Source organism: Pezoporus wallicus, unplaced genomic scaffold, assembly GCF_028554395.1.
Source record: "Pezoporus wallicus isolate ANWC-B61680 ecotype Strahan unplaced genomic scaffold, APGP_CSIRO_Pwel_v1 contig_4710, whole genome shotgun sequence".
NCBI lineage: Eukaryota > Metazoa > Chordata > Aves > Psittaciformes > Psittacidae > Pezoporus > Pezoporus wallicus.
In genome coordinates this window covers 522,486-547,264 of record NW_026640647.1, presented here as the reverse complement: position 1 = coordinate 547,264, position 24,779 = coordinate 522,486, and the positions used below count along the sequence as shown (strand labels likewise).

The window sequence follows — 24,779 nt, the reverse complement described above, 5'->3', positions numbered from 1 at the left end:
TAGCATTGCAGTGCATTTTCTGGGTTACCTTTTTTCTGCACATGCTATTCTTTTGAAGAGACAGAAAAAAAACTTCACAGGCTTTAACATTTTGCATCACTGAGAAGTGCTAAATTGTGCTGTTTCCAATGTGCCTAAATCCAGGCAAAGAGGTTTACTTCTCATCATATCCACTTCAAATGGGACTGTTCTCAAGCTGAAATGGCTGAACGTTAGAAAACCTTCAAGCAGATGCATCTGTATTTCCCTGCAGCAGGTACAGACAATCCCATTCTTAGCAAATATGGAGATTAGTGATTGAGCTTCCTTTCTGCAGACCATAAACACCATGGAAAGAAAAAAAGGCTAGCATCCTGCTCCCAGTTGCAAATGATCCACAAAAGACAGATCATCTTGGTGCCAACACTAGAATGCTAATTAAGGAACACTGTTAAGGGCTAAATGCTAGGCTGGGCCCTAGGTAGGTTTCCAGTTTTCAGCGAACAAGGGTGGAGAGCCTTGGAGAAAAGCAGGTAATTGGATAGACTATCATTCTGGTGTTAGAAGTGTAGAGCATCTTCCACAGATTTGCACTAGTCTTCCCAACAGGCAGGACAGTGAACACTGAGCACACTAAGCATTTAAAGAAAGAGTATTCAGGAAATAATTAACCTGAGTCAAACCTTCCCTTTGAAAGGTAGAGGAGGTTATCCACAGGTTCCTGAAACAAACTGCCTGGGTGGCTCTGCGGCCCCTCTCAAGGGACTGGAGTCCCGTTTGATAATGCAGTTACAGCGAGGCAGGGGGCAGCTCGGCAAGCTGGAAGGGATCACTTTCCTAATAAGGCAGCCGGCTCCAAACGGGGGATACCCTCCCTTTCCAGGAGGTATAGACTGTGTGTGTTAAAAGCCAGGCTTTCTCTTCCTGACAGCTTCTTACGGAACTATGCTTTTGCTTTATTACTGAGTGGTCCTGACACAGCACATGCACTACACAGCAGCAGGAAAGTACCCTGCCAAGTGTACTCGTAAAGAGAAAAGTTCAAGGAAAAGCGAAGTCAGCTCTGATTCGGTTCTTTACCATCAATCAGGCTGCTGCTTGTCAGGGAGTGGATGATTAGGAGCCTGAACGAGCTGAAAAGGGGCAGGAAGAGGAGTGGAGGCAGCATTCTTCCTATTTAAAGCTGCATCCCCTGAAAGGAGTGTTTGCAGACTGCGCTGGAGCTGGTGCTGAAAAAGAGTGCTCGCAGACTTTGTCCTGGAATTGATGCTGAACGGCAGAAAGACTCTCCGGCTGGCTTCATGGTGCTAAAATAACCTCACGTTTCTCCGCTTTTTGCTGCCCAGGAGGATACATGCCTGATACCAAGGCGTGATGGCAGTCTGGGTACAAACGAGAACTTTTTTCATCCTGGCTGCTTTATTAGGCCGATTTGTAACCATAAAATCGCAAGAAGAGGAAGAATACGACGGTGGTGAGTTTCACTCCCCCTTGTAAAAAAAATCCAACCCGGCAATAATTCCCACTCGTAGCAAACAATGTGCTTCGTGTGCGATCTGGATAGTAGGTGAAACGGAAAACCTATGCGGTACAGGAGTAACAAGACTTTTACATACTGAGCAGGGGGCAGAGAGGTTTGTGCGTTGTTCTGACCGGGGGCAGAGGGAGGCTTTGGGAGCCGGGGCTCTGCCGAGGCAGGCTTTGAGAGCTGGGTTTGGGGCGCGGATGGGGGCCGGGGAGACCGGGACGTTCTCAACAAAAGAAAGCGCTCGGGACGGGGCTGAGGGCGGGCTGCGGGGCGGCTGAGAGAGCCGGGGAGGACTGAACGCAGAAGCCTCGTAGGGCGGAGCCGTTTGCGCTCAACTACATCTGCTTTATTACATTCTTTGTTTTAGGGAAGCACGGAAACGTGCATTTCCCTTTCTCCTCTCTGCTGCTTTTCTAACTTTTCTTGTGTTATTTCCCCCTTTCCCTCCTCGTCCCGTTCCCTCTGTCTCCCTCCCCGCCCTATGTTGGCGGGGCTGCCGTTTGCCCCGAGGCGCAGGGTGCCGGGCGGGCTCCCTGGGGCCGCGGCGGGCCGCGGCGAGCTCAAGCGCAGGAGGGCTGGCGAGCAGTGTACCTGTCCCCGCAACCTGAGCTCTCTGTGGCTGCTTGAGAGCCGCTTTGATTAAGCATCATTGAGTGGATTGAGAGTGATGGTGAGGAGAATGAGCTGGGACGGTCGCTTTCTTGCAGTGCGAGCAGCCTGGCTGCGGGACGGGCGGTGGCTGTTGTGCTCCCAGCGTGCTTCCTAGGCTTCTCCTGTGTAACGCTGCCTTCTTTTGCAAATAATGCCCAACAGAGACACTTGTGCTTTACCCTGCAATACAGTTTGCAATTATCGCGTATTTTTAAGAGTTTGGTTGTTTTGTTTTTTTTTTTTTGGTAACTGAAATTCTCTGGCAGTAAGCAGCAAGTGAGGAGGAGTCAAAGCCTGATGAATAAACCAGTGCAGTAACTCTGAAACTCGTGTTCTACTTATGTCCTGACTAAGCACAGCTGTGTAAGGAGTCCCACAGAGGGGGCACTTCGTGTAACCTTGGGAGTGTAATTCATACAGTTGCCATAAAGGGAAGCATATATTATGCATTTTTCAGTTACATGTACTACCAAAGGCAAGAGTTGCAAAAACATTGTTTTTTTGGTATCCATTTAGCAAAAATAATCACTTCTGTTAGAAAAACAAGTGAGATTTCAGCGGGGTTATTAAGTGTCATTTACTAGTTTGTGCTATTATGGACATTATGGGATGAGCCAATAATGTAGCAACACCTTCTGGGATGTACTCCCCATATGCTGCTGGCTGAGGAAACTGAGAGGTATGTAGTAAGGCAGAGAGCAAAATACATTGTAATAAATTAGTGACATCTGTTTGCACTTACTTCACTTACTGATGTTGCTGTTTCAGAGTGTAATAGCTTTTGTCTACCATACGTATGATGAGGCTCCTTTCTCCAGTGTTCATTGTGTTAAAAACCCCCACCAAATCCCAAAGCTACTTGAGTGAGTTGTGAGGGGTGGTGCACAGTGAGGTAGAAGGAGGGGGGTACATCCTGCACATTGGTCTGGTTTAATTGCTTCAGAAAGGGTTTTCTAATTCCTGAATAAAGCCCACAAGTGCTCCAACATGGGCAGGTTTTTACCCTTAGTTTGTCTTGGGTTTAGTACTTACGCACAGGTCTAACATCAGTGTACACTGTATCACTGTGCAGGTGATTCTGCCTGTACATCTGCTTCCCTGGGTCCATTCAGTTGGTCAAATTTGTCACTTGAATATAGGTGCTGTGATAAATATTGGAGGTATCTGCAGAAACAGTGCTTTACCATTTCTCATGGCTGGTAAAAAGCAGAAATGTTAAATACTTGTTGCTAACCTCAGCCACAGTGGAATAAATAGTGTTTGCAGAAGTATGTTATGGAATTTATCATAATAAGGGTGAGTGATATTGATAAGCTGAATATAATCAGGCAAAATGGTTTAAAAACATTAATGAAAGAATTGTAATACTTCAACTGTTTTCTATTTTTTTTTGGCACTTACCATTGCTGTGCTTTTAAGTAATGCCAGTTTCTATATTTTTATTTTTTTTCTCTTGGAACCTTTGCACATTGATCTCTTTTGCTCAAGAGCACTTGGCTGGTAGTGCTATGTAGTATTTACTCTTAAAATGCGCATAAAACTGTGGAAAAACTTGACACTTTCAAACCTAGCACAACAAAATTGGTCATTTTGGGACTAGCTGTTTAAAATGTGCCTATTTAAAAGCTATTTAGGAATAAAGTCAGCACTGCAAAATCCTAAAAAGACTATAAGATCCTGGTTTTAATTTCTGTGTAGGGGCCCAGACTAGTTTAGACATGCAGTGGGGCCAAAAAGTGCCCAGGAGATGGCTGAAATTGTGCTGTATAAGCATGGAATGCTTGGAAGCCCTGAAACTTTGGTGTAGGGATTTCCACACAGTGTATAATCTTTCTTCTTTCCTTAGGATTCAGGGTAGAGGAAAGTACTAGTAGAAGCAGTGCATGCTTCTGGATCCACTTTACTATCCACTTGTGAGTGTAAATGTGATTCTTCAAAAAGTTAAAGAAAACTTAGACATTCAGTGGAAAATTTGAATCAAAGCTGAAATTGTGGGAGTTGCCTCATTTGAGCCAATTTGTCTGCAAATTCTACATGGGCATGGCAGCGATGGTCTATTGCCACCATCTCCTGTATTTCTCACTGCAGTCCTATACTTTAGGTTCTCATCAGTTTCTGCAACACATCCTTGTCTCTGAATTTTGTGGTGATGTATCTTTCCCTGTTTCATTCCTGTGGTGTTAGCCATACTTTAGCTGAGATCTGTGTGAGTTCTTGTATTGATTCAAAAGTATCTAATTTGTCTTGTTTGACAGTGTGAGCAAACAAAACCAAACAACAGTCATTCAACTTGAATTAATCATCCTCTTGCCACCTTTGATTTCTTGAGGTCCTTCACTTTGTCTGAAGACCATGCAAAGGGAAGAGAATTAACTGGCCTTAAAGGAGACAGAAACAGCTCACATGATTGCATGGGGGCTATTAAATGTATCCTATATCCCTCCCTAATATTGGAGACATTATCTTTAGGGAGGAAAGTGGTTACTACATAGCAGTTTTGTCACTGTGGGGAATATGATGGCATGGGAAAGTTCTCTAGCTATGAGGAGGTAAGGGAATTACTGAGGGAAGTTTAGGTTGGAAAACACCTTTAAAAAATTGAGTTTAACTATTAACCTAGCATTGCCAAATCCACCACTAAACTATGTCCCTAAGCACCACATCTACACCTCTTTTAAGTACCTCCAGGGATGGTAATTCAGCTACCTCTCTGGGCAGCCTGTTCCTGTGCTTGACAACCCTCTCAGTGAAGAAGTTTTTCCTAATACCCAATGTAAACGTCCCCTGGAGCAACTTGAGGCTGTTTGCTGTTGTCCCATTGCTCATTTCTTGGAAGAAGAAACCAACACCTGCCTCACTACAACCTCCTTTCAGGCAGTTTTAGAGAGTGATATGGTCTCCCGAGTCTCCTTTTTTTCCAGTCAAACAACCCCAGTTCCTTCAGTTGCTCCTCACAAGACTTGTTCTCTAGACCCTTCAGTAGCTTCCTGTTCCTTCTCTGGACACACTCCAGGGTCTCAATTTCTCTCATGTAGTGAGGGGCCCAGAACTTAACACAGTATTCAAGCTGCAGCCTCACCAGTGCTGAGTATAGGCGGATGATCACTTCACTAGTCCTGCTAGCCACAGTATGTCTCGTACAAACTTGGGTGCTGTTGGCCTTCTTACCCACCTGTGGGCAAACTCATGTTCTAGCTAAACATGATGGCTCATCTTCTGCAGGCTGTTGACTGACACTCCCAGGTCCTTTTCTACTGGGTAGCTTCCCAGCCACTCTTTCCAAGCCTAAAGGGTTGCATGAGCTTGTTGTGGTCCAAGTGGAAGACCTGGCCCTTAGCCTTGTTGAAACTCCTACAACTGGCCTCAGCCCATTGACCCAGCCCACTCAGATCCCTCTGCAGAGCCTTCCTGTCCTTTGGCAGATCAAAACTCCCAGCCACCTTGGTGTCATCTGCAAACTTACTAAGAGTGCACTCAATCCTCTCTCCAGATCATTGATAAAGATATTAAATAAAACTGGTCCCAGTACTGAGCCCTGGGGAACATTACTTGTGACTGGCTACCAGCTGGATCTAACTCCACTCACCACCACTCTTTAGGCCTGGCCCTCCAGCCAGTTTTTTACCCAGTGAAGAGTGTTCTCGTCCAAGCCATGAGCAGCGGTTTTCTCCAGGATGTTGCTGTGGGAAATGGTGTCAAAGCCTTTATTAAGTCTAGGTAGACAAAATCATCCATGAAGCGGATCACCTTGCTAGAGAACACCAGGTTAAGTCAGGCAGTAACCTGCCTTTCATAAACTGATGCTGACTGGGTCTGAGCAGCTGTTCTCCTGTACTTAATTATTCCCCACAAAATTCCAGATCTTAAGATCATTCACTTGCATGTGTGCCTCTGTTTTCTTAGTGAGAAAACATGAACGTGTGTGTGCATGCATGTAGGTATCAGTTTGTGTGTCTATTCATAGCAAATAACTTGAAAGTAGATTATAGCTCTAAATAAGCAGAACATGAGGATCAATTATGTATTAGAAAAAAATATCACAGTTCTTTGGGGACTGACTCATGACTTTAGAATATTTGTGGTTGCCTTCCTTGCCTGTAAAAGTGTGGGAAAGAGACTCTATACAGAAATTTCCACAAGAACAGCTCTCAAGAAAAATCCTCCTGCTCAGATTGAGCAAACTTCTGCTCAAAATCATGGAATACATAGAACTGAGCGTCATGTTAAGCTGTCCACGTTAGCTTGGGTTTTTTTAGAACATACTTTGTGGTTGACGAGTAATTGCATGCTGTGGTTGTTAGTGCAGGCGTTTTTTCCCCCACAATGTTTACAAATATAGATTATTCCCATAGAAACCAAATGGTCATTTCATGCTCTCATTCATGTTTTGGCATGCTCACACTCATTTCTTGGTGAAGTCCTTTCATCTTTGCAACTTTTTTCAGGATGATAATCTTCTGTTGGGTTGATTTGTTCATGTAAAACATTGCAGGATTGGTCCTGTTTAACAGTAGTGTATATTGACATAAAAAAAAAGCCCTTTTAAATTTGTTTAACTCCTTAGATGTTTTCATTAAAAACAACTGTCCACCAAAACCCTGCTTAGGAACAGCTCCTGCTGTTTAAGTGGTATTTACTATTTCTATCTGGGTTAAAAGGAAGTTATATGTTTTTTCTGTGGTTAGAATTAGAGCTGTTCATCTTGCCACATTATTCAGTTTTTGCTGGTTTGTGAGAAAAGAAACGTAGGGATTCTTGTGCGTAAATGTGGAGAGGCACAAATTCCAAAGGCAGACCTTCATGTAACGCTATGATCCTTTAGAAAAACTGAGCAGATGTTCATGGCCCGTGTGCAAGTATTTTTCCATATACAGAGAAAGGCAATGAACTCAATGCCAAAACCCAATAAAGTAATAATGAAAAAATAGTCAAAATTCCAGCTGGAGACATGTGGTCTGTCCTTATATGTACACTGATTGTTTCACCCATGTTTGTCTTTGTGACCCTGCATGTTTTTGTGTACAGTCCTGGTGATATAGCTGTTTTTTTTCCTTGAAAATTATTCTTAGAGTAAATCAAAGTGCCAATCCAATGGATTCTCACTTGGGTTGGAGATGAGAGACTGTGTTTGCACTTCAACTTATTTTATAAAAAATAGAACCTATTCTTAATTAATGCACAGGACAAAACCAAGTAACTTTCAGAGTAAAATGAATAAATTAATCAGATTAACTTGGAATTCAAGTTTTTTGACAAAGGCTTCTTGGAGTTTGAACTTTCAGAGCACGAGGAGAGATTGTTGCTCTCACTGTCTCAAATCTCAGGCTGCAGCAGACCTACCTTGTTAAACTGCCCTTTGAAAGCTTTGCTGAGTCCCATCACATGAGGAAGGTTTGGTGTAATTTGAACTATAGTGTCTGATGAATTAATTGAAAGCATAATGAGAAGGGAATGAGGAAAATGTGTTTCTTCTAGTAGTATAAAGTAAGTCTTCTTCAGTTACTTAAGAAAGCAGGTACTTTAAAGCTGGAGAAAAATGGCTTATAAGTCACACAACACTTTGAGAGGTACATCAGGTAACATTGTGTACTGTTTACATCTTTAATCAATGCGTTTGTGCACAATTTACACCTTTTCTCTACAGTTTTTATCACAGATTATGTTCTGCGATTTATGCTTTTCCTGACTTAAATTCTGAGAAATTTGAAGAGTTAGGGCTGTTGCTGAACTACCAGAAAGAATGAAAGAGTGATACTGTCCAAAGGAAGTGTCACACCAATTTGTTCTATAAATTCATATTTTCTAGGTTGATTTATGGTTATGAAAAGAATAGCATGTAGGAAGCTCTGGATGCTGATAAGCCCTTGGTGCTGTGGCAATTAAAATATCCAAACCGTAGCTTACAATTATCTTCTTAGTAAGCAACATACATTTTTCATAGCCTGCTGTGCTGGCCTTTATTCTTGTAGTGAGAACCAATTCCATTATCCCACTATCTCACCCGCTTTTGCTGCAGGAAGGTCATGTGTTATATAAGCACGAAGACTAAGAATGATTGTCAGAGGGCCAGCGGTGGGATGCTCTCTGTACAGGGAATCTCTATTCAGTGCAGGCCCTTGGGATTCTGGTTTTACTAGCTGCTGAAGACAGGTCATGTCTTTGAAGAGCTGGTCTAAGGTTGTTCCTTGGCCATGCTGCTGCCAGCTGAAAGTTGATTGGAGTTTTGGAGAATTTGTATTTTTCTGCAGCTTTGTGTAAATTGTGCAGTTGAGAGAATGATATAATGGAGTTGGGTTTATACTGGAAAAATTCCACAGTGTTTTGTGTCTTCACTTGTTTTCATTTATAGCCTTTGGACTATGTAATGGTAGCATGGGAGGACTAAAGAATTAATTTGAATCTCTGTGCCCCTGTTCTTTGGATAATGTGGCTGAACAGAAACACAAGCAGCGACTCTGATACTGCTGGCAGGAATTCAGGGTTTTGGACATGAACTCATTTAGAGTAGGAACAGAAGAGTAAACTGTCTCACTGAGGCCTGTTCCCTGCTGTGCAGTAGATGGCTGGCTGAGAAGGTCCATACAGTATCTTCTCCAAATACTCTTTGGTCATGAAATGCTTGCCAGCATCCCTCTGCATGCTGACCATCTGAAGTGAAGGATTAAAGACACAATGACATTGTAGTGCAGGAGAAGGGGGGAGGAAAAGGTATCATCATGAGTCTGTCCTGGCCCAATTGTTCCAAGATTAATACAGCATGATAAAATGTTAATGAAATACAAGCTAAAAGCCAGGAATAAACTTTTCCTCATTTGAAAACCGTTACCTCTTCTTGGTTACCTCTTGGTTAGCTGTATTACAAGAATAAACCTCAGAGGTTGTGCTGAGGGTTTTGTTTAAAGCAGTCCTTTCTCTTCCAGGAAATCATGGTGGACCTTTATTGGTATTTAATCATTTTCTGTTTTCTGTCTTGTTAAATGTTCCAGTAGGTCAAGAAAAAATGTTTAAGGAAAAAACTAAAGCAGAAGCAGTGAACAGAAGCTGTGTGTGCTCAGTGGCTTGTTTTCCACTCAGCTGTTCACTAATATTTTCTTTACAGGGTTCTACCAAATCTTTTGATCCAATGAAAATGTGATGTAATACCATAATGATTACTATCCTATGATAATTACTTTTGTCTTATTTCTGCCTTAAAGTGGTGTGTTTTTTCCCCTCAGCTGCAGCGTCTTAAGTTTTCCAAATACTGAGACTCACAGGTTCAGTGGTTGGACAACAGCATACCATGGCACATTGTTGAGATACGTAGTTGAAATCTCCTGGAATATGGATATATGGATAGAATATATGATTAGGTTTAAGCCATCAGTGCTACTGTAGTGGTATCTAACTACCCTAAATTAGATTTCTTTTCCCATCACAAAATATCACTTATGTTCACATGTGTCTCTGTCCCAATGGTGGTGATGCTTTGCACAGGAAATAAATGTCAAGAAAGGAAAGCATTAGCTGAGGTGGCTGTGATCAGGCATATAGAAGCCTGCCAACTAAATCAAGCAAAGCTAAGATTAACCATTGTGGGCTCTAGTTAGCAAAACATGGTATAGTTCTGGGGTTGTCCTGGCTTAACATTGCCTAACAGCATGGCTGCTGATACTGATCTGGCTGAAGGTGTCTTTAGCTGTCAGGTATTATTTCTACAAGGACAGGTAATTTATTATAATAAATTATTCATGATTTATTCATCAAGTTTGAAAATCTATTAAACTTTAGGTCTTTGGAGTATGAACAGATCTTTCAAAAACATTTTGGAGATCAGACTTGCAGATGGTAGCATCTCTGTGTCATTGTGTGTATTGTCGAATTATAAATTGCATAGCAGTTGTTACAGAGGAAAAACATTGCAGAGTTCCCCCACCAATAATTTTGAAAGGCTGTTGTTTGATGGCTTAATGCTGTGTTGATGTAAAAACGTTTGACTGCTAGTAAAGCATTTGGTTCACTCTCTCATGAAATCTTAAAAGTTAGTATTGGCTTGAATGTTGCTGTTATGAGAGGCGGGAAAAATAAAATACAGGAACATGATTAGGAGTAATGAATCCTTATTGTGGATGAAATCTCATGGTTTCACAATTAGTCTTCTGTAATCTAGTTCAGGAAAGAAACAAGTTTTTAATGAAATTTCAGATGAGAATGAGGAATTAAGTACTTGCCGTCTGTGTAAAAATATGGGTAAGAAATACCAGGAAGAGAATTATCTAAAAATTGTAGGCTAAAGTGGTGGTAACAACAGAGAGGGAGATAAAACTAAAGATGCTGTTCTTTGTCATATAGTAGGAATTTGTAAAGAAATACACAGGAAGAGGAAGGGAAGCAAGGGAGGCAGGAACTTCCAGAGCGGCACTGGGTGTGAGGGGGAGCTTGTACCTCATGAGGAGTCCTTGGCTCTATGCAACATGCAAGAGATTTTCACATGCTATATATCAGCCTTGATGGGGTTTCCTTAGGCTTGTGAGGCATTAAAGCAAAAGTTTTGACAAAGGGCTTACAAGACAGAGTTGTTGCATTATGCATACTTTGTATCTTCCAACACACAGCATCTAATTTGTTACCCCTCCTACATTATATAAAACTGAACCTTTAAAAAACACTTGGTTGTTCTGAGTAGTGAAGGGGAATGCATAGGCAACAGCTTCTGAAGACACAGCTAAGTATCTCATAGACCTGGTATTCAAATCCTAGCACTTTGTCATCATTACAGGCAGATTGTACAAAAGACTCCCAGTTTTACATCTGAAATGTCATCTTGTTCATTAAATGTGCTTTTTTCTGTTCCCCTAGCCAAGGAAACTCAGGGGGAAAAAGTAATATTTCATTTCAAATCCCATGCACTAGGAAAATAATAAATGCTGAATGTAACGTATTGCACTGTATTGATTTTAAATATCTGTAATTTAAGCTCTTCCAAATCAGGAATCTTTTGGGCTGTAAAGCATGCATGCTTAAATTTCTGAAAGAAATTCATGTGTGTTTGAACTTACTGCATGTTAAATTTTAGAGTAGTGTAATATATAGAATGTGAGATATATGTAGTGTATTTTAAAGCTATATACACATATATATAAAATGTCAAGTTTTAAGACATCAGACATTCCCACTGTATGGGCAATACATCCAAGGCAAATGCATCTCGCTGGTGAAAGTAATGGAGGATGATTTCCAGATGTTTCAATGCTTGCTTTGGCAAGAGTCAGAAAGTACTGGAACATGTGTTGGTAACAAAGGAAGGGAAGAACCTGATGTAAAAAGCATCAAGCCTGCTGACAAGCAAAGCATAACATGGAAAATGGAGCCATGTGGGGAAGGAAAAGCCAGCACAACATTATGGCTGCTGTGACAGCACTGAATCCTGGAATTATACTGATGACTGGCAGAGTGCTGGAAGCCTACTTCAGAAATTAGGACTGAAGTTAGGTAAATTGTTTTTTACCTGTTTTTCCTTTTTTCTCTTATTTTTTTTTTATTTTGTTGAAACATTTGCTGTGGTGTTAGAAAATTTTATCTAAACCTGGATACTGAGATTGAGTGGCTTGGGCATACTTTGATTTTATGTTGTTACTGTAAAGCTCGGGCCCTTCCTATGAATTTGTGCGGTGCTAAGCACAAAGCATCCTTGATCTCAAATGGAGCCTTAGGGTACTACTGTAATATACATACCGAGTCATCATGCTAATAATACATTTCTTGAGTTGCATGGATTTTCACATTGAATCGCTTCAGAAGTTTCAGAAGTGGAATCTAGCTCATCTGTAAAGAAATCTGCAGGCAGTAAATCACATAAACCATTGCTTGCTGTTCGGTTTCAGTAAGCCCACCTCTCTGAGAGGTTGGCAATCCTTTAAGGGTACAGACCAAAAATCTTCAGCTTTACCACATTCTATCAAAATCTTCACATTTCTTGCCTTTTTCAGTTGTATTTTTAGGGGCACGATGGGATGATGGGGGGAGAAGTGTTAAATCTTGATCTCTTCAGGCTGCACGTTTGCCTTTATGAAGAGTGTAAGGGCCAACCAGTGTGAATTGTGCTGCTCTAATTTTTGTTAGTAGTGTCTTTCTCATGGTTTTAAAATTGAGGGATATGGAGCACTTTTTTTTTTCTTTTTCCATCTGTTCTATGTTTCTTTGAGCCTTCTCTGGTTTCCTAGGAAACTTCTGCAGGATGGAATTTGTCTGTTTTACAGGCACTGTGCAAGATGGGCAGTTTATTTTGTTTGTGTTTGAAAGTAATGAACACAGAAAGTAAACATTTGGTGATTTAAGTCTTCCATTCAAAAGAGTACTTTAGAACCTGACTTTAAGCACGTGAATAGCCTTATTTCTTGTAATTAGATGACTTATACCTAGTTTGTTTGCCCCTTCATGAAAGAAAACTGTAACTATTTCAGTGTTTCATTTTTAAAAAGGCAACAAACACCAGGGTCTATTAATCTGAAGAATGAAGAAAAATGATATAGCAGTGAGTTACATGTAATAATAGTAGTTACCTTAGAAATGATTTCTCAATTATACTGAGAAATGTTAAGTGCAGGTAGAGATTATTTTCATATAAGCAGTGTTTTTAAAATCGATCATCACTGGAGTATTGGAGCTATGCAGACTTCTTGTAATCATCCCCCAGATGAAGCCATGCTGAGTTGTGCTGTCATTTTGCACAAATTCATTTGGTTTTGACTGAAGGTTGCTTCCAGTCGTGAGTACATGTCAGTATGCAAACACAGCCCAATTTCTGGTTTCAGGGCAGGTCAGGGGAATCTCAGTGGCTTTTGTTTGAGCTTGCTCTGAGCTCAAATCTGATGTAGAAAAGGTCCTTGCATCCCACTAGAGAAGAAGCAGCAATATAAGGCTTTCCAGGTTCTAAAGGCAATCTGTGTGCTTAGGGTGATAGATGAACTCCTGGTAAACCTTAGGGGAAAGCTACAAAATATTCAGTAAACACTTAAGTTTGGGGCTGAATTAAGCGTGCCTAATCTGGATAGTGACTTGAGGTTTGGTGTGTTGTCCTAGGTTCAGCAGTAGCAGTCATGTTTCTCCTTTGTGGTAGCCTGGGAACAGTGCTGGTGATACCGATGTTTTTGGTTGTTGCTAAGTGATGTTTACCCTGACCAAGGACTTTGTGAGGCTCATACTCTGCCAGGGAGGAGGGGAAGCCGTGAGGAAGCACAGATGGGGCACCTGACCCAGGCTAGCCAGGGAGGTATTCCATACCACAGCACGCATGGCTGGGTGAGGGGTAACTGGGAGTTACCCGGAAGGACATGGGCTTCCGGGTGGAACTTGTTTTCTTGGCCGGTGGTATCGTATTCTCTTCCCTTGTTATTTTCCCTTATAATTGTTGTAGTTGATAGTAGTGGTGGTGATTTGTGTTGTACATTGGTTGCTGGACTGTTCTTGTCTCAACCCGTGGGAGTTGCACTCTTTCGATCCTCCTCCCCGTTCCTCCGGGAGTGGGGAAGGGGAGAGACCTGGGGGGGGGGGGGGGGTGGGGTGTGTGTGCCTCAATTGCTGTCAGCCCGGCACCACTCACTGGGAGTGAGTGAACAAGCTGTCTGGCTAGGGTTTAAACCATGACATGTGTGTAACACCCTAACCTGTAGCTCTGCCTGGAGTAAGACTTCAGGAGCCCTGTGCTGAAGCAATGGTCATAGGAGGGAATGTGACTGTGCCTGGAAGGCTCCTATGGTCCTGTTTTGTAACAGGACACAGCTGTGGCTTAGTCTAAGTCCTATAAATGCCAGTGAGCATTGACTCGATGCCATGAGAAGAAACTTTCTGGCATGACAGTTTGCTGCCTTTCTCTTACTGGGACAGAAATCACAACTGAGCAATTGATGACATGCGTACATTTCAAAATGCCATGCGAGAGAGCAAGATCCTGCTGCTTTTCATGTCTACATCCAGAGTCACTGCTTTCGAAGCCCCAATTTCTTCATTGTTACTGCTTGGTAAGTAGAGTTCTCTTGTGAAAAGGAGTAACACATTTTGCTTGTTTTGTTGTTTTCAGTTTACTTTTAAGTCTAACCCATGGGTTAAACGGTACAACTTCTGAAAAAGCCGAAAATACATCATTGCTTTTGAGATAAAGGTGGTCTATAGGCTGAAAGATGACAAATTGAAGTGGAAATATGTGGTGTTGGATAGTATTTTTGTCTGGACTAGCCACTGATACTCAGATTACCTGGGACACTTTTAGGATCCAGGAGAGTATAGCTTTATCAAATAGTTACTGAAGGGCATTTTTCTTGGAGAGAGCTGCGAGACACTGTGCAGCAGTTATAATGGTTACAGTGTAAGTATAAGCTGTTTTAAGCTCATGTGTAAGAGCCATTCTCTAGTTTGTTCTCTCATTTCCTCCCTCACACAAGAAAAAAGGTATGGTTTTAATGGATCCCTATTATCTCCCAGTATAATCATATAAAACTGAATCTGGTTAGGATTAATGGAATGGTTCATCTTCTGACTTTAGTTCATTAATGAACTAAACATAGCCCCTGTTCCTAAGGGTGGTGTAGGCATGTGCCATTCTTTGTGTATAGTTCTGCTATACATTTTCAGGGATCAGTAGTAGATTTGAGGCTTGGAGACACTGCAGATCTAACCATTATCCCTACCAACAGATGTACTACTGAAGAACACAGAGTGCACCTCAAATTGCTTTTTTTTTTTTTAAATCTGTTCTAGCTTATGCTATTTCTTTCTTTTTTTCTTTTATTTTCCCCTTCCCATCCTGTGGGAAACGTGTAGAAGCCTGCTACCAGGCAGCTCCAGTGTTGGAAATGGAATTGTCTTCATGTAAAATGCCCAAAGGGCAGTGTTTTGCTTTCAGTCCAACTAAATGCATACCGAGTTTTCCAGCACTTGTGTTAATACATGCACTGCTGTATTATGAAGAGTCTGACAGACTTGGAAAATACAGGTTTTTGTAGCCTGTGATGTTTCTGGCGTGTCATATATGAATTAAAGCTCAAGTAATATGTTGCACCAGTGCTATAGATGGTTGTTACTAAGAGAAACTTTCTACAGAAAGAAACATGACTAGTCTCTATGTACTAGCATGTACTGTTTGGTCTGAGCATGAACATCCCTTATCTAGTAAAAAGGAAGGATCTGTTGAAGCTTTGAATAGGCTGTTACAAGTGTTAGGCTGTATAAGAATACTGTATAAGAACAACAGAACAGAGAGTAGAAAACACTTAACATGTTACAACTGCCTTTTATCCAAACTGACTTTAATTTTTGATTAAGGAGTATTCCTCTGATTTACCATCCATTTGAATTCTCTACTTCTATTACCTGTGAATAGTCTATAAATTTCCTGAAATTAATTAGTTGTTGGTTTTATAGGAAAGTTTTTCAGTCATTATTACAAGATCTTCTGATCTGTGAGATTCTCCAGTTTCAAGGCAGCAATAACCTTTTTGTTCTTCAAGCACTAACAGAGCTTTAAAACAGGAAACAAAGTTGTAGAGACATTTTTCTTGAGGTCTATTAAAATGCCTCCTTAATTATATTTTAATATTACTGTATTAGGTGGTCTTTGAAATGGATTTTATTTCTATATTAATTGAAAGTATAATATTGCTACACCATAGTAAAAAGGCATCAACTTCCAAAAGAGTCTACATACCTATGCATTATGCCTAAGTTCTTCATGTGTTAAGGATGTTGCACTGCTTATAGGTAGGGTGATGGAAGCATAGAGTGGTGAAGCATCTATTTCCAGTTGTCTGCTGATTCTGAATATTCCCTTTGGATACTGATGGAGAGCCCTCAGTAATCAGCCTACTGATTTATTCACACAGTAGGCAGTAACCAGCCTACTGATGTGTTCACAGTGACCACCTTATCCTGGATAAGGATGTTTCACAGTGAACTGTAGACACCTGCTTTACAACAGGAATGATTAATTGTATAGCAGGAGGATGTCTTGCAAAAGACTATTACACATTTTCATATACAGTGCTCTTTGGAAGAAGATGCTTCCGTTACCAGGTTTATATGGATGCTATTCTGCTCTTTCATTGTTTATTACCAGATGTGCATGTGGAATTTAATTTATTGCCCTTGAGATATTCTGAAGAGTAATTATGTTCTTAATGAAGTAGTCACAAGCTTTGTACCTTACTAGTTGGCTTTTCTGCTTCTGTGCCTGATCACTGGACTCCTCAGGGTATATTCTTTTTGGAAAGATCTTGCCAGTAATAAATGAGTCCTGCTTTCCATATTGACCTCAAGCAGTACGTAATTACATAAATCTAGCCAACCATAACAAGGAGGTGTGCATAGAAAATATACTTCATGGAAGGATTTTATAGTGTTTACAGTGCAGTTAAGTTGAAATTACATAGCTGTTTATGGGAAATGTATGGTTAGTTATACCCTCTGCTGTGCCTTCCCTCAATCCTGTGTCATGGAAGAAACATCTAATCTGTATCTGCTGTGAGGTTGACTGTTTCTCTATTTTGATTAGAAATAATCTTAACAATAGGAATGACCTTATGGAGCTGTTTAATACCTTTACAATAATGTTCATTTTCCAATTATTAGGAATTTTTAGCAAAAAATGAATTTATCCTTTGATATTTTTAGTTCTGTCAGTCAATAAATTAATTGCTCTGTATCTATAAACACCTCCTGCCTGCCCCAGGCTTGATTGTGAGCCTGCTGTTCATCCTTCAGTTAAGGGCAGGGCAGTAGGAGACTTCAGAAGGTGCAGTTTCTCTCCTGGGTATGGGTAGGACGATGGAGGGAACTTCACTTTGGCAATGTGACATTTACTTAGGGCAGTGGAGCAGCATTTGGACTTGCATTTAACTGGATAGCCCTGCTGCTGAGCTGCAGCTGTCTTAGGTGAGAAACACGTTTTGGGCAGGGAATTCACTTTTATTTGACTTAAGACATTTTATTTCTTCATTTCACATGCCAGCTTTACTTGCTTCAAGCAAGACGAACAGGGACCATTGTGTTCTCACTCCTTCCTTGCACCCACCTCTCTGTGCCTCAGCTCCGTCCCTGGTGGTCACCTTCCAACATTGATTCAAACTGGGAATTCACAAATTCTTAATTTCTCATTCGCTCCACAGTTCTTTTCATTGTAGGTGTATTGCTTCAGTGGTAAAATGGGAGAATTAGTTTATTTAATATGTACTGATTCCCATTTGTGGAACAAACAATTAGGAGATGCATGATTGATTAATGGTCCTAATTAAGATTGAGTAGATTTCCATACTGAATAAACATGACCAGTTTTCTTGTTATCCTTACTAGATTATCATGAAAGTAAACTATGTGATTAATTTAAAATTGCTGCTTTGAACCATGGAATCTTACTCTCAGAATCAAGCTGATTGCGAAATGGAAACTTAATTCCATTTTATTCTTGTACAGCTTGGCACTGAACTAACAACCTTAGATATTCTACATGTAGTGGAAATACTTTTCATGCAGTAGGCGTTGAAATAGCTTGAGGGAGAGACACCTGTGCAGGTTTTGTGTATAACTGGGGTAATAAACACTTTATTTGAGCAAGATACTAGCAGGTTTATTTGCACAAGAAAAATTTTGGCTGAGAAAATGACTGAATTTTTTTAATTCAGGAGGCTCACATGTTTTTATTTATTTTTCCTCTGATCTGCAGTATATAATGTAAATTCAGAGCTTGGGAATGTCTTAGGAAAATTCATTGGAAGCCAAAACCCCTTTCACCTGAAGAGATTGTGCCTGGAGCCACTGCTGAGAACCAGGAGCAGTTACTGATTCAAGAGTGGCATGCAGGCTGCCTGTATGTAATGAGCCTGCTCCCTTCTTTTAGCCTGGTACCTTTAAATGCTAAGCCAATCTACTATTCCAGGAATCAGCACAGAACCAGTGAAATAAAGGCAAGCCACCATTTATTTACTCCATCTTTCATGCAGGAGGTCTGTCCCAGGCTCTAGGCAACCTGTCATCAATTAGCCACACAATTCATAACAGTAAAAGCAAAAAAAGCAGCAAGCCATACCCATGTTTACCAACTGTCTTAGCTTAGGGGAAATGAAATCATCCAGCCCCCCATGTTGCCTTAGGTCCTGCAACTCGGCCCCTATCAAACATGTGTTCCAGAAACAGTCTGTGTCTCTGCTAGAGTTAAAAGTGTACATGTGAATATAGTCCAACAGATCATGAAAGTTCCTAGCTCACAAAGCTGGCTGTGCCACGCTCCTCTTCTATGGATTGTAATTTTCTTTCTGAAGAGAGAAGAAGCATCTGGACCTACTCAGTCCCCTGCACAGTATTCCTCCTCCACGTCAGCAAGCTGGAGCTCCAGTGCGACTGGCCAGGGTCAGCTCTGGACTGCCTGGAATCTTCTTATTAAACAAGCCTGGAGTTTTGGATCTTAACCAAAGCCCCACTGTTGAAAACACTGGGACAGTTGAAAAGTCCCTTTTCTAAATCAGAACTCAGTTGGAAAAGGTCATCGATACACACTAAAGACAATTCCCTGTGTGCTCTGAGTGCAAAACCTTTTCCCAGCATAGCTAGGATTAAAAACCTATGGAGTGGTCTGCTTTCATCCATCTATGTAATAGGCAAGGGAATAGGCTACATTGAACTTTCTGAGATCAGAATAAAACTGGCAGTTTAGGATCATCTTGGTTTATTTGGAAAAAATTAATTTAAACTTACATTCTCAGCTACTGTCCCGTGGTAGAATATTTCCAGTAATCAAACATCTGTCAAAGGGTATATTTGAATTGTGATAATATAAAGTTATAATGTATTTGGTATGATTATTAATTTGCAGGACAGGATGGTGCAATACCTAATTTCAGTCCTGCTTCTGTTTCTCTGGTTCTTTCTAGACTACCATCTTCTGGTTAAGAGAAAATACAGAAACATTGGTTTTGGCACTAGATTAACCCAAAGATTGTTGGCTATTGACAGGGTAGATGGAGATGTAAAAATGGGACTCCCAGTACACATTAATTGGGGAGATTGGAACATGATGCTTCTAGTGGAGAGGAGTTGGCTTAAAAAAAACAACCCCTGCAAAACCCACACTATAAAATAACACACCCAGCCCTCCAACCCCAGAAAAGCCAACACCAGTCTGGGTTTTCTGATTTTCTAGATTCTGTGTTTGAAGCCAAATCCCAACCAGCACTTTTCTGAAAGGCTTACTTGAGCAGTAGTGAAACTGGTTATGTCTGTAGAGGATTCTTTGGGGTTATTTTTCAACACAGAATATCTGCAGTATATTTTCCCTTTGCAGTGTTATACTCTGGTAACTAATGCATGAAAAAAATGCACTGTCAAGTCAGATCATTTGACATACTGTCATGATATTTCTGTTTGGAAGAGGCAGATCTTGGAATGGATCTTCATCTGGTGTAAATTACAGTGCTTCCATTACTTCAGTGGAATAACTTACACAAGCCAAAGGTCTGCAACATTATCCAGAGACCAGGTGTGCCACATGTTTTAGTTTCTTTTTTTCCCCTATTGTCTGTAAAATCATTATGTATAATGATTGGAGGGTTTCCAGTATGGTGCTGATCTGTTTGTTGTGGTGTGTGTAGCTAATGTTAACCACAGCAGTGGTGCAATTAAAATATTATCCTTACTAATGCTTACCTTGCATATAAAGTACATCCATAACTCTGGAAATATTCCCTAAGCACCAGGCTGTAATTTAGGAGTAGGCAAAACTCCCATAATGCACACGCTTTTAAGCTGGAAAAACAACAAATAAAAATTTGTTGTTTGCTGCTTTTTGGGCCATCATCCAACACAGCCCTGAAATGCCTGAATTAAGGCTTGGATTAGGGCCTCATTCAGTTGTTGGGATGTTGTTACTGAGCAGTTTCACAGTCCTTTAAGTCCTAATTGGAGAATGTGAAAGAGACCTTTTCTTTCCTTCTGGGTGAGAAGCTGGACCCAGTTTTGAACTCCTGTGAGTGGTCAGTTGATGCTGACAACTCATAGGAGTGGCTCAGATATTGTTTAATGTTATGCGTGAAAATGACTGCATTTGGAGTCCTGGGAAACTTGCATCAGAGTTGAAGATTATGGGCAATGAAAAAGGCAGGTTTCAGTGTATTAATTTCCAATCTGTAGCAGATTACTTAGTATTTTCCCTGCTACCACTGTAAACTTTCTAAGAGAGCAGATCTTTTTGGCTGATCCCTCAGGAGCTGGCTAAGTCCTTGCTGGAGCTCCAAGCGTTGCCATAAAATAGATTCTAATGACACTAATAAAACTACTAATAATACTTAAAGGTAGCCATAGGAAGCTGGTTTGTCTTCTCCTGATGGAAATATCTTCTTATTTAAATAAAGCATTGGGATATCATCAAACTTATGGTTCAGTAAAGTGAATAAAGTTGAGCAAATTACTTATGTCCACGAATAAGCATATTGTTCTTTCCCATATTTTCTGTCAGTTCCTAATAGAGTGGGGAAAGCGATAAAGCACATATAAAGGAATCTCTGTATGTGTATGTGGGGAAAAAAGTAAAAAATGTTTATTATGTTGATGAATAAATATTAGGGTGTGTCTCAAAAAAGAAAAACAAGACATTGTGTATGTTTGCATAGTGAGATATTGTTTGTTTTCTTTCCTGACTTTTATGGGAACATTTAGGAAAGACTTAAAGTTTAAAAATTCTTTTTCTTATGGCAAAATTGCTGTATTTCTAAGCAAGAGGCAGAAAATTGTATAAAAATGGATTTATCTTGTTTTGAAAAATTAAGCTTTCAATTTCAGAAAACTTTACATACTAGAAAAGAAATACACTTGGACATCAGGTCCTTTACTATTGGGAAATTTCTTGACTGATTTCCATGTCTTCCACAAAGTCAGTAACTGCTGTCCCCATATGCAGGAAGATCACTCTCCTTGATAGAGCACTGCCATAGATGTTTCCAGTATTGCTGACTTTGGCACAGGGTCAAAGAATTCACAAACCGTGAAACTGGAGTGGGGCAAGAGTCAAGTCCCATGTTGGGAAGAAACATTTGTTGTTTCGCTGGTTCCTTGCTTTTCAGGATCATGGGACAACACTGAAATGGGAGAAGTAACACCTTTCTTTCATCCTTGCTGTAAATCAGCACATATTTCCCTTAAAGCTTAGGGGGTTGTCAGTTTAAGATCTTCAATTTCTGTGCTATTTAGTGTTCCCTAGAATTAGCTCAACACTTAAGTAGCATTTTTGAATGTAAGTTATTGTTTAATATTAAATATTGGTAAAACATCTTGTGTTCAGAACAAGAATAACCGAGGAAATGTGCATAAAGAAAGCGAATGACCTACTTACACTTAATGGATTATCATAATGAGATGAGATACGGTTTTTTTTTCTCTCTAAATAATTCTTTTTAGGTATTTGTTGTTGTTTTGCCTTGGTTTGTTTGGGTATTTTTCCCCAGTTGATAAGCATAACTGAAAAAGGCTGTAGTAGTTTGGGAAAATGGAAATATGAAGTATGATACTGACATCAGCTTTAAAAATTCCATTCCAACAAGCAGTTCCTTTAGTTGTGTTTATCTGGACACAAGTGCAATGGAAATATTTTGTAGGCTGTATGGAGAGGCAGGAAAGGCTGTTAAGCTTTGTGGTCTGTGGTTTTGTTTTTATAGCTATGGATTAAAGAAGTCTTGTATAGTTAGTGTGTTGAAGCTGAGAAGACATCTATTTGATAATACTTAATAGCTTGACATCACATCAGTTTCCATAATTACCTTTTCATCTATTATGCTCCTGCTTTTTCTTTTCCAGTGAAGCAGATACTGCACTCTCAGTTACCTGAGGAGATGGGACTGTTTCACTGTATTAAGTATCTCTACTGTGGCTGTAATGGTGGGAAGTCACTTCCAAAAAAACCCAAACCAACCAACCACCCAACTTGTATTTCACTTTCTGTGTCCTTATGAATAAATCCAAAGTAAAAAGTTACATTTGTTTGCTTATTTATTGTTAAAGCTAATTAAGACATTCTTTGACTCCGGTGCTAGAAGCATGAGACCTTAGAATTCTAAATCTGAATGCAAGGAGCGTGACATCTCTGAATTTAGATATGTTTGTCACTGTGGTATAAGGAAAAGGCTGTAGGTTCCGGCTTGTATTGCTAGAAAGTGAAGACAAATGCTTAAAGTTGTGCTTTCCCATTATAAGTGATCTTCGGTTGTGATCAAGGCAGTGTAAGCAACTGTGGAGCAGTTTTTCCATTTTCATGATTATGTTCACAAAGCTTTAATGTGGAGAAAACACATTTCTCTTAAGAGCTATGAAGGACACTAATTATAACCAGAGAAAAGTCTACAGATAGAAGAAGTAAATAAAACTTATGATGCAGTATTTAAAAGTAAAATCTGTTCCAAAAAGTGTGCATAGTGTATTTTAAAAACCACTTGAGCAGGTGTGCAAGTATGAATATGGTGATTTACACCTAGACTAAAGCTAAGCCACTTTAAGGCATCAAGAAGCCCTTTTTTTTCAACTGAAACACACCAAAGGGTGAAATATCCTTGTAGAAGAACCGCTTTAAAGAAAAGACAAGGTGCTGAAACCATGGGCACTAGATATCTTTATATAGAGTTAATAATGGCATTGCCAGCTCATGAGAAGAAATCAGACTGAAGCAGTATTATTTGCTTAGCTGTTGTCTTCTGGCAGTCTCAGCTTTAGTTCACTGAATATACTAAAATATGACCGGCAGTGTATTACTGAGTATTTTGGCTTTGAAGAGCATGGACTGGGTACTTTCTAGAAACTGAAAAAGAAACACCTCACATACTTGTGGAGTGTCTCAGAAAAGAACTGATGGATTTCTTTTCAGTGGATGAAGGTAGGTATTTGGACTTTCAGTACTAGTGTTGTTAATGTTGCATGTGATGTAGCTATTTGTAAGTAACAGATATCTCAATCTCTAAAATGCTTCTAAAAATTATTAGCAAAATGCTAATAACTCAGAAAATATAACTTGCTGTCATTCATTCTTGCAATACAATTAATCTTTTTATATTCCATTTCCTTTAATAAATTTTTTTAATTTTTTAAGGAACAGTGACATAAAGTTTAATTTGTGTAAGATACAACCTGAAACTAAAGAGCGTGAATATAAAATGGTCAGATGATATAAAACTGAAAAGTAAATTTGGTCTTCTGGTAATACTCTTTGCTGTGCCTTTGCTTTGTTTTATGCATCTTCAGTGAAGTAGGAAAAACTCTTCTGAGGGATATCAGAGTGAGTTCTATTCAGCTTGCTATCTCAGGTGGATTTGCCTTACTTCAAAGTAAGGAAAGTAAGCCCAGTTCCTGGAGATGTTTTTAAGACATGGCCAGAGAAGCATATGAAGTACAGTATCACCCTTGGCCAATTTTGGGAACAAATTTCTTTTCATGGAACAGAACTGCATGACTTTTCACAATATATGATTAGCCAAGCCATGTTGAAATAATCATAGAATATCTTGAGTTGGCCGGGACCCATAAACATTGCTGAGTCCATCTCCCATATTAACATGTTAACACCAAAATTAGTAATGCTATCAAGAAGTGAGTAAACTGAGCAAAGCGTTAGATTTCAGTTTAATAATGAAAATGGCTCCGAATTTTGTAAAAGCTATTTATGTACACAAATCAGGTGTTAAAGAGAACCTAGATCTAAAAAAAAAAGAAAAAGTGATTTTTATCTTTCCAACTTATTGCAGACTAAGGTCAAATTTCTGAAAAGTGACCTTTATTTGGCCAGCTAAAGAGGAAGCAACATACTTGGTGAGTAGCTGTCCCCAAAATTCTCAAGGTGAATAGGCCTACTATTTTTACTGTTTCAGAGAGGTAAAAATTTCAGTGTTCTAAACTGGGAGGCTTTGGGGCCTGAATTTGAAAGAAGCAATTTATTTGCCCTTTTTACTTCAGGTTGAGTGGTAGCTGTACATCATGTCATTAGAAAACAACAATAAAAGCAATCTTTCCAGCTGAACAGCCAGAAACAAAGGGTGACTTTCAAATATTACACATTCCTCAACTGAAAACAGGAACAAAGTAATATTATATAACCTGGTTTTTTTTGTTTTTGTGGTTTTTTTTGTTTTTGTTTTTGTTTTTTTTCCTAAACTTTGAAGTACCCAATATCATTTGATGGAATTAATTAAGTCTTTTTTTTTTATGTAAATGGATGACGTCTTAAAATATTGCTGTTTCATGGTACAGTGGATAAAGATCTTAAGTTATGAATTTCACAAATTATCTTCTTTCAGAATAGTAATCATATCTAGAAATGTAGCATGATCAAACTGTACTTACACATTTGAAGTACTTTACAATATGTACATAATATGTATAATATAGACTTTATGTAATACAAGGTAAACATCCTAACCTCCTTAGGAAGAGGTTGTACAGGAAACTTAGCAGAGTCTGTCTTCCCTGAATTCATTCAATGAATAGAAAAAGAAATCAGCAGGAAAAAATAAGTTTTGAAAGAGGTATCTGAGTGTTAGTAATTTTTAGGCATGGTATCTGCAAAAATGTGTCTCCAGTTAAATTATTTGTGATGCTACATCCATCAGAGGTATTAAGTACTTCA

At 39.7% G+C, this 24,779-nt stretch overlaps 1 protein-coding gene across 1 annotated transcript in view; it reads left to right on the top strand.

Annotated features, from left to right (window-relative positions):
- Nucleotides 1-900: 900 nt before the first annotated feature.
- Nucleotides 901-24,779, top strand: part of COL5A2 (collagen type V alpha 2 chain) — a 112,989-nt gene continuing 89,110 nt past the window's right edge. Inside the window, exon 1 of the mRNA XM_057419774.1 lies at nt 901-1,453. Coding sequence (XP_057275757.1) covers nt 1,354-1,453 — 100 coding nt within the window. The 5' untranslated portion in view covers nt 901-1,353. The remainder of the gene's footprint in view (nt 1,454-24,779) is intronic.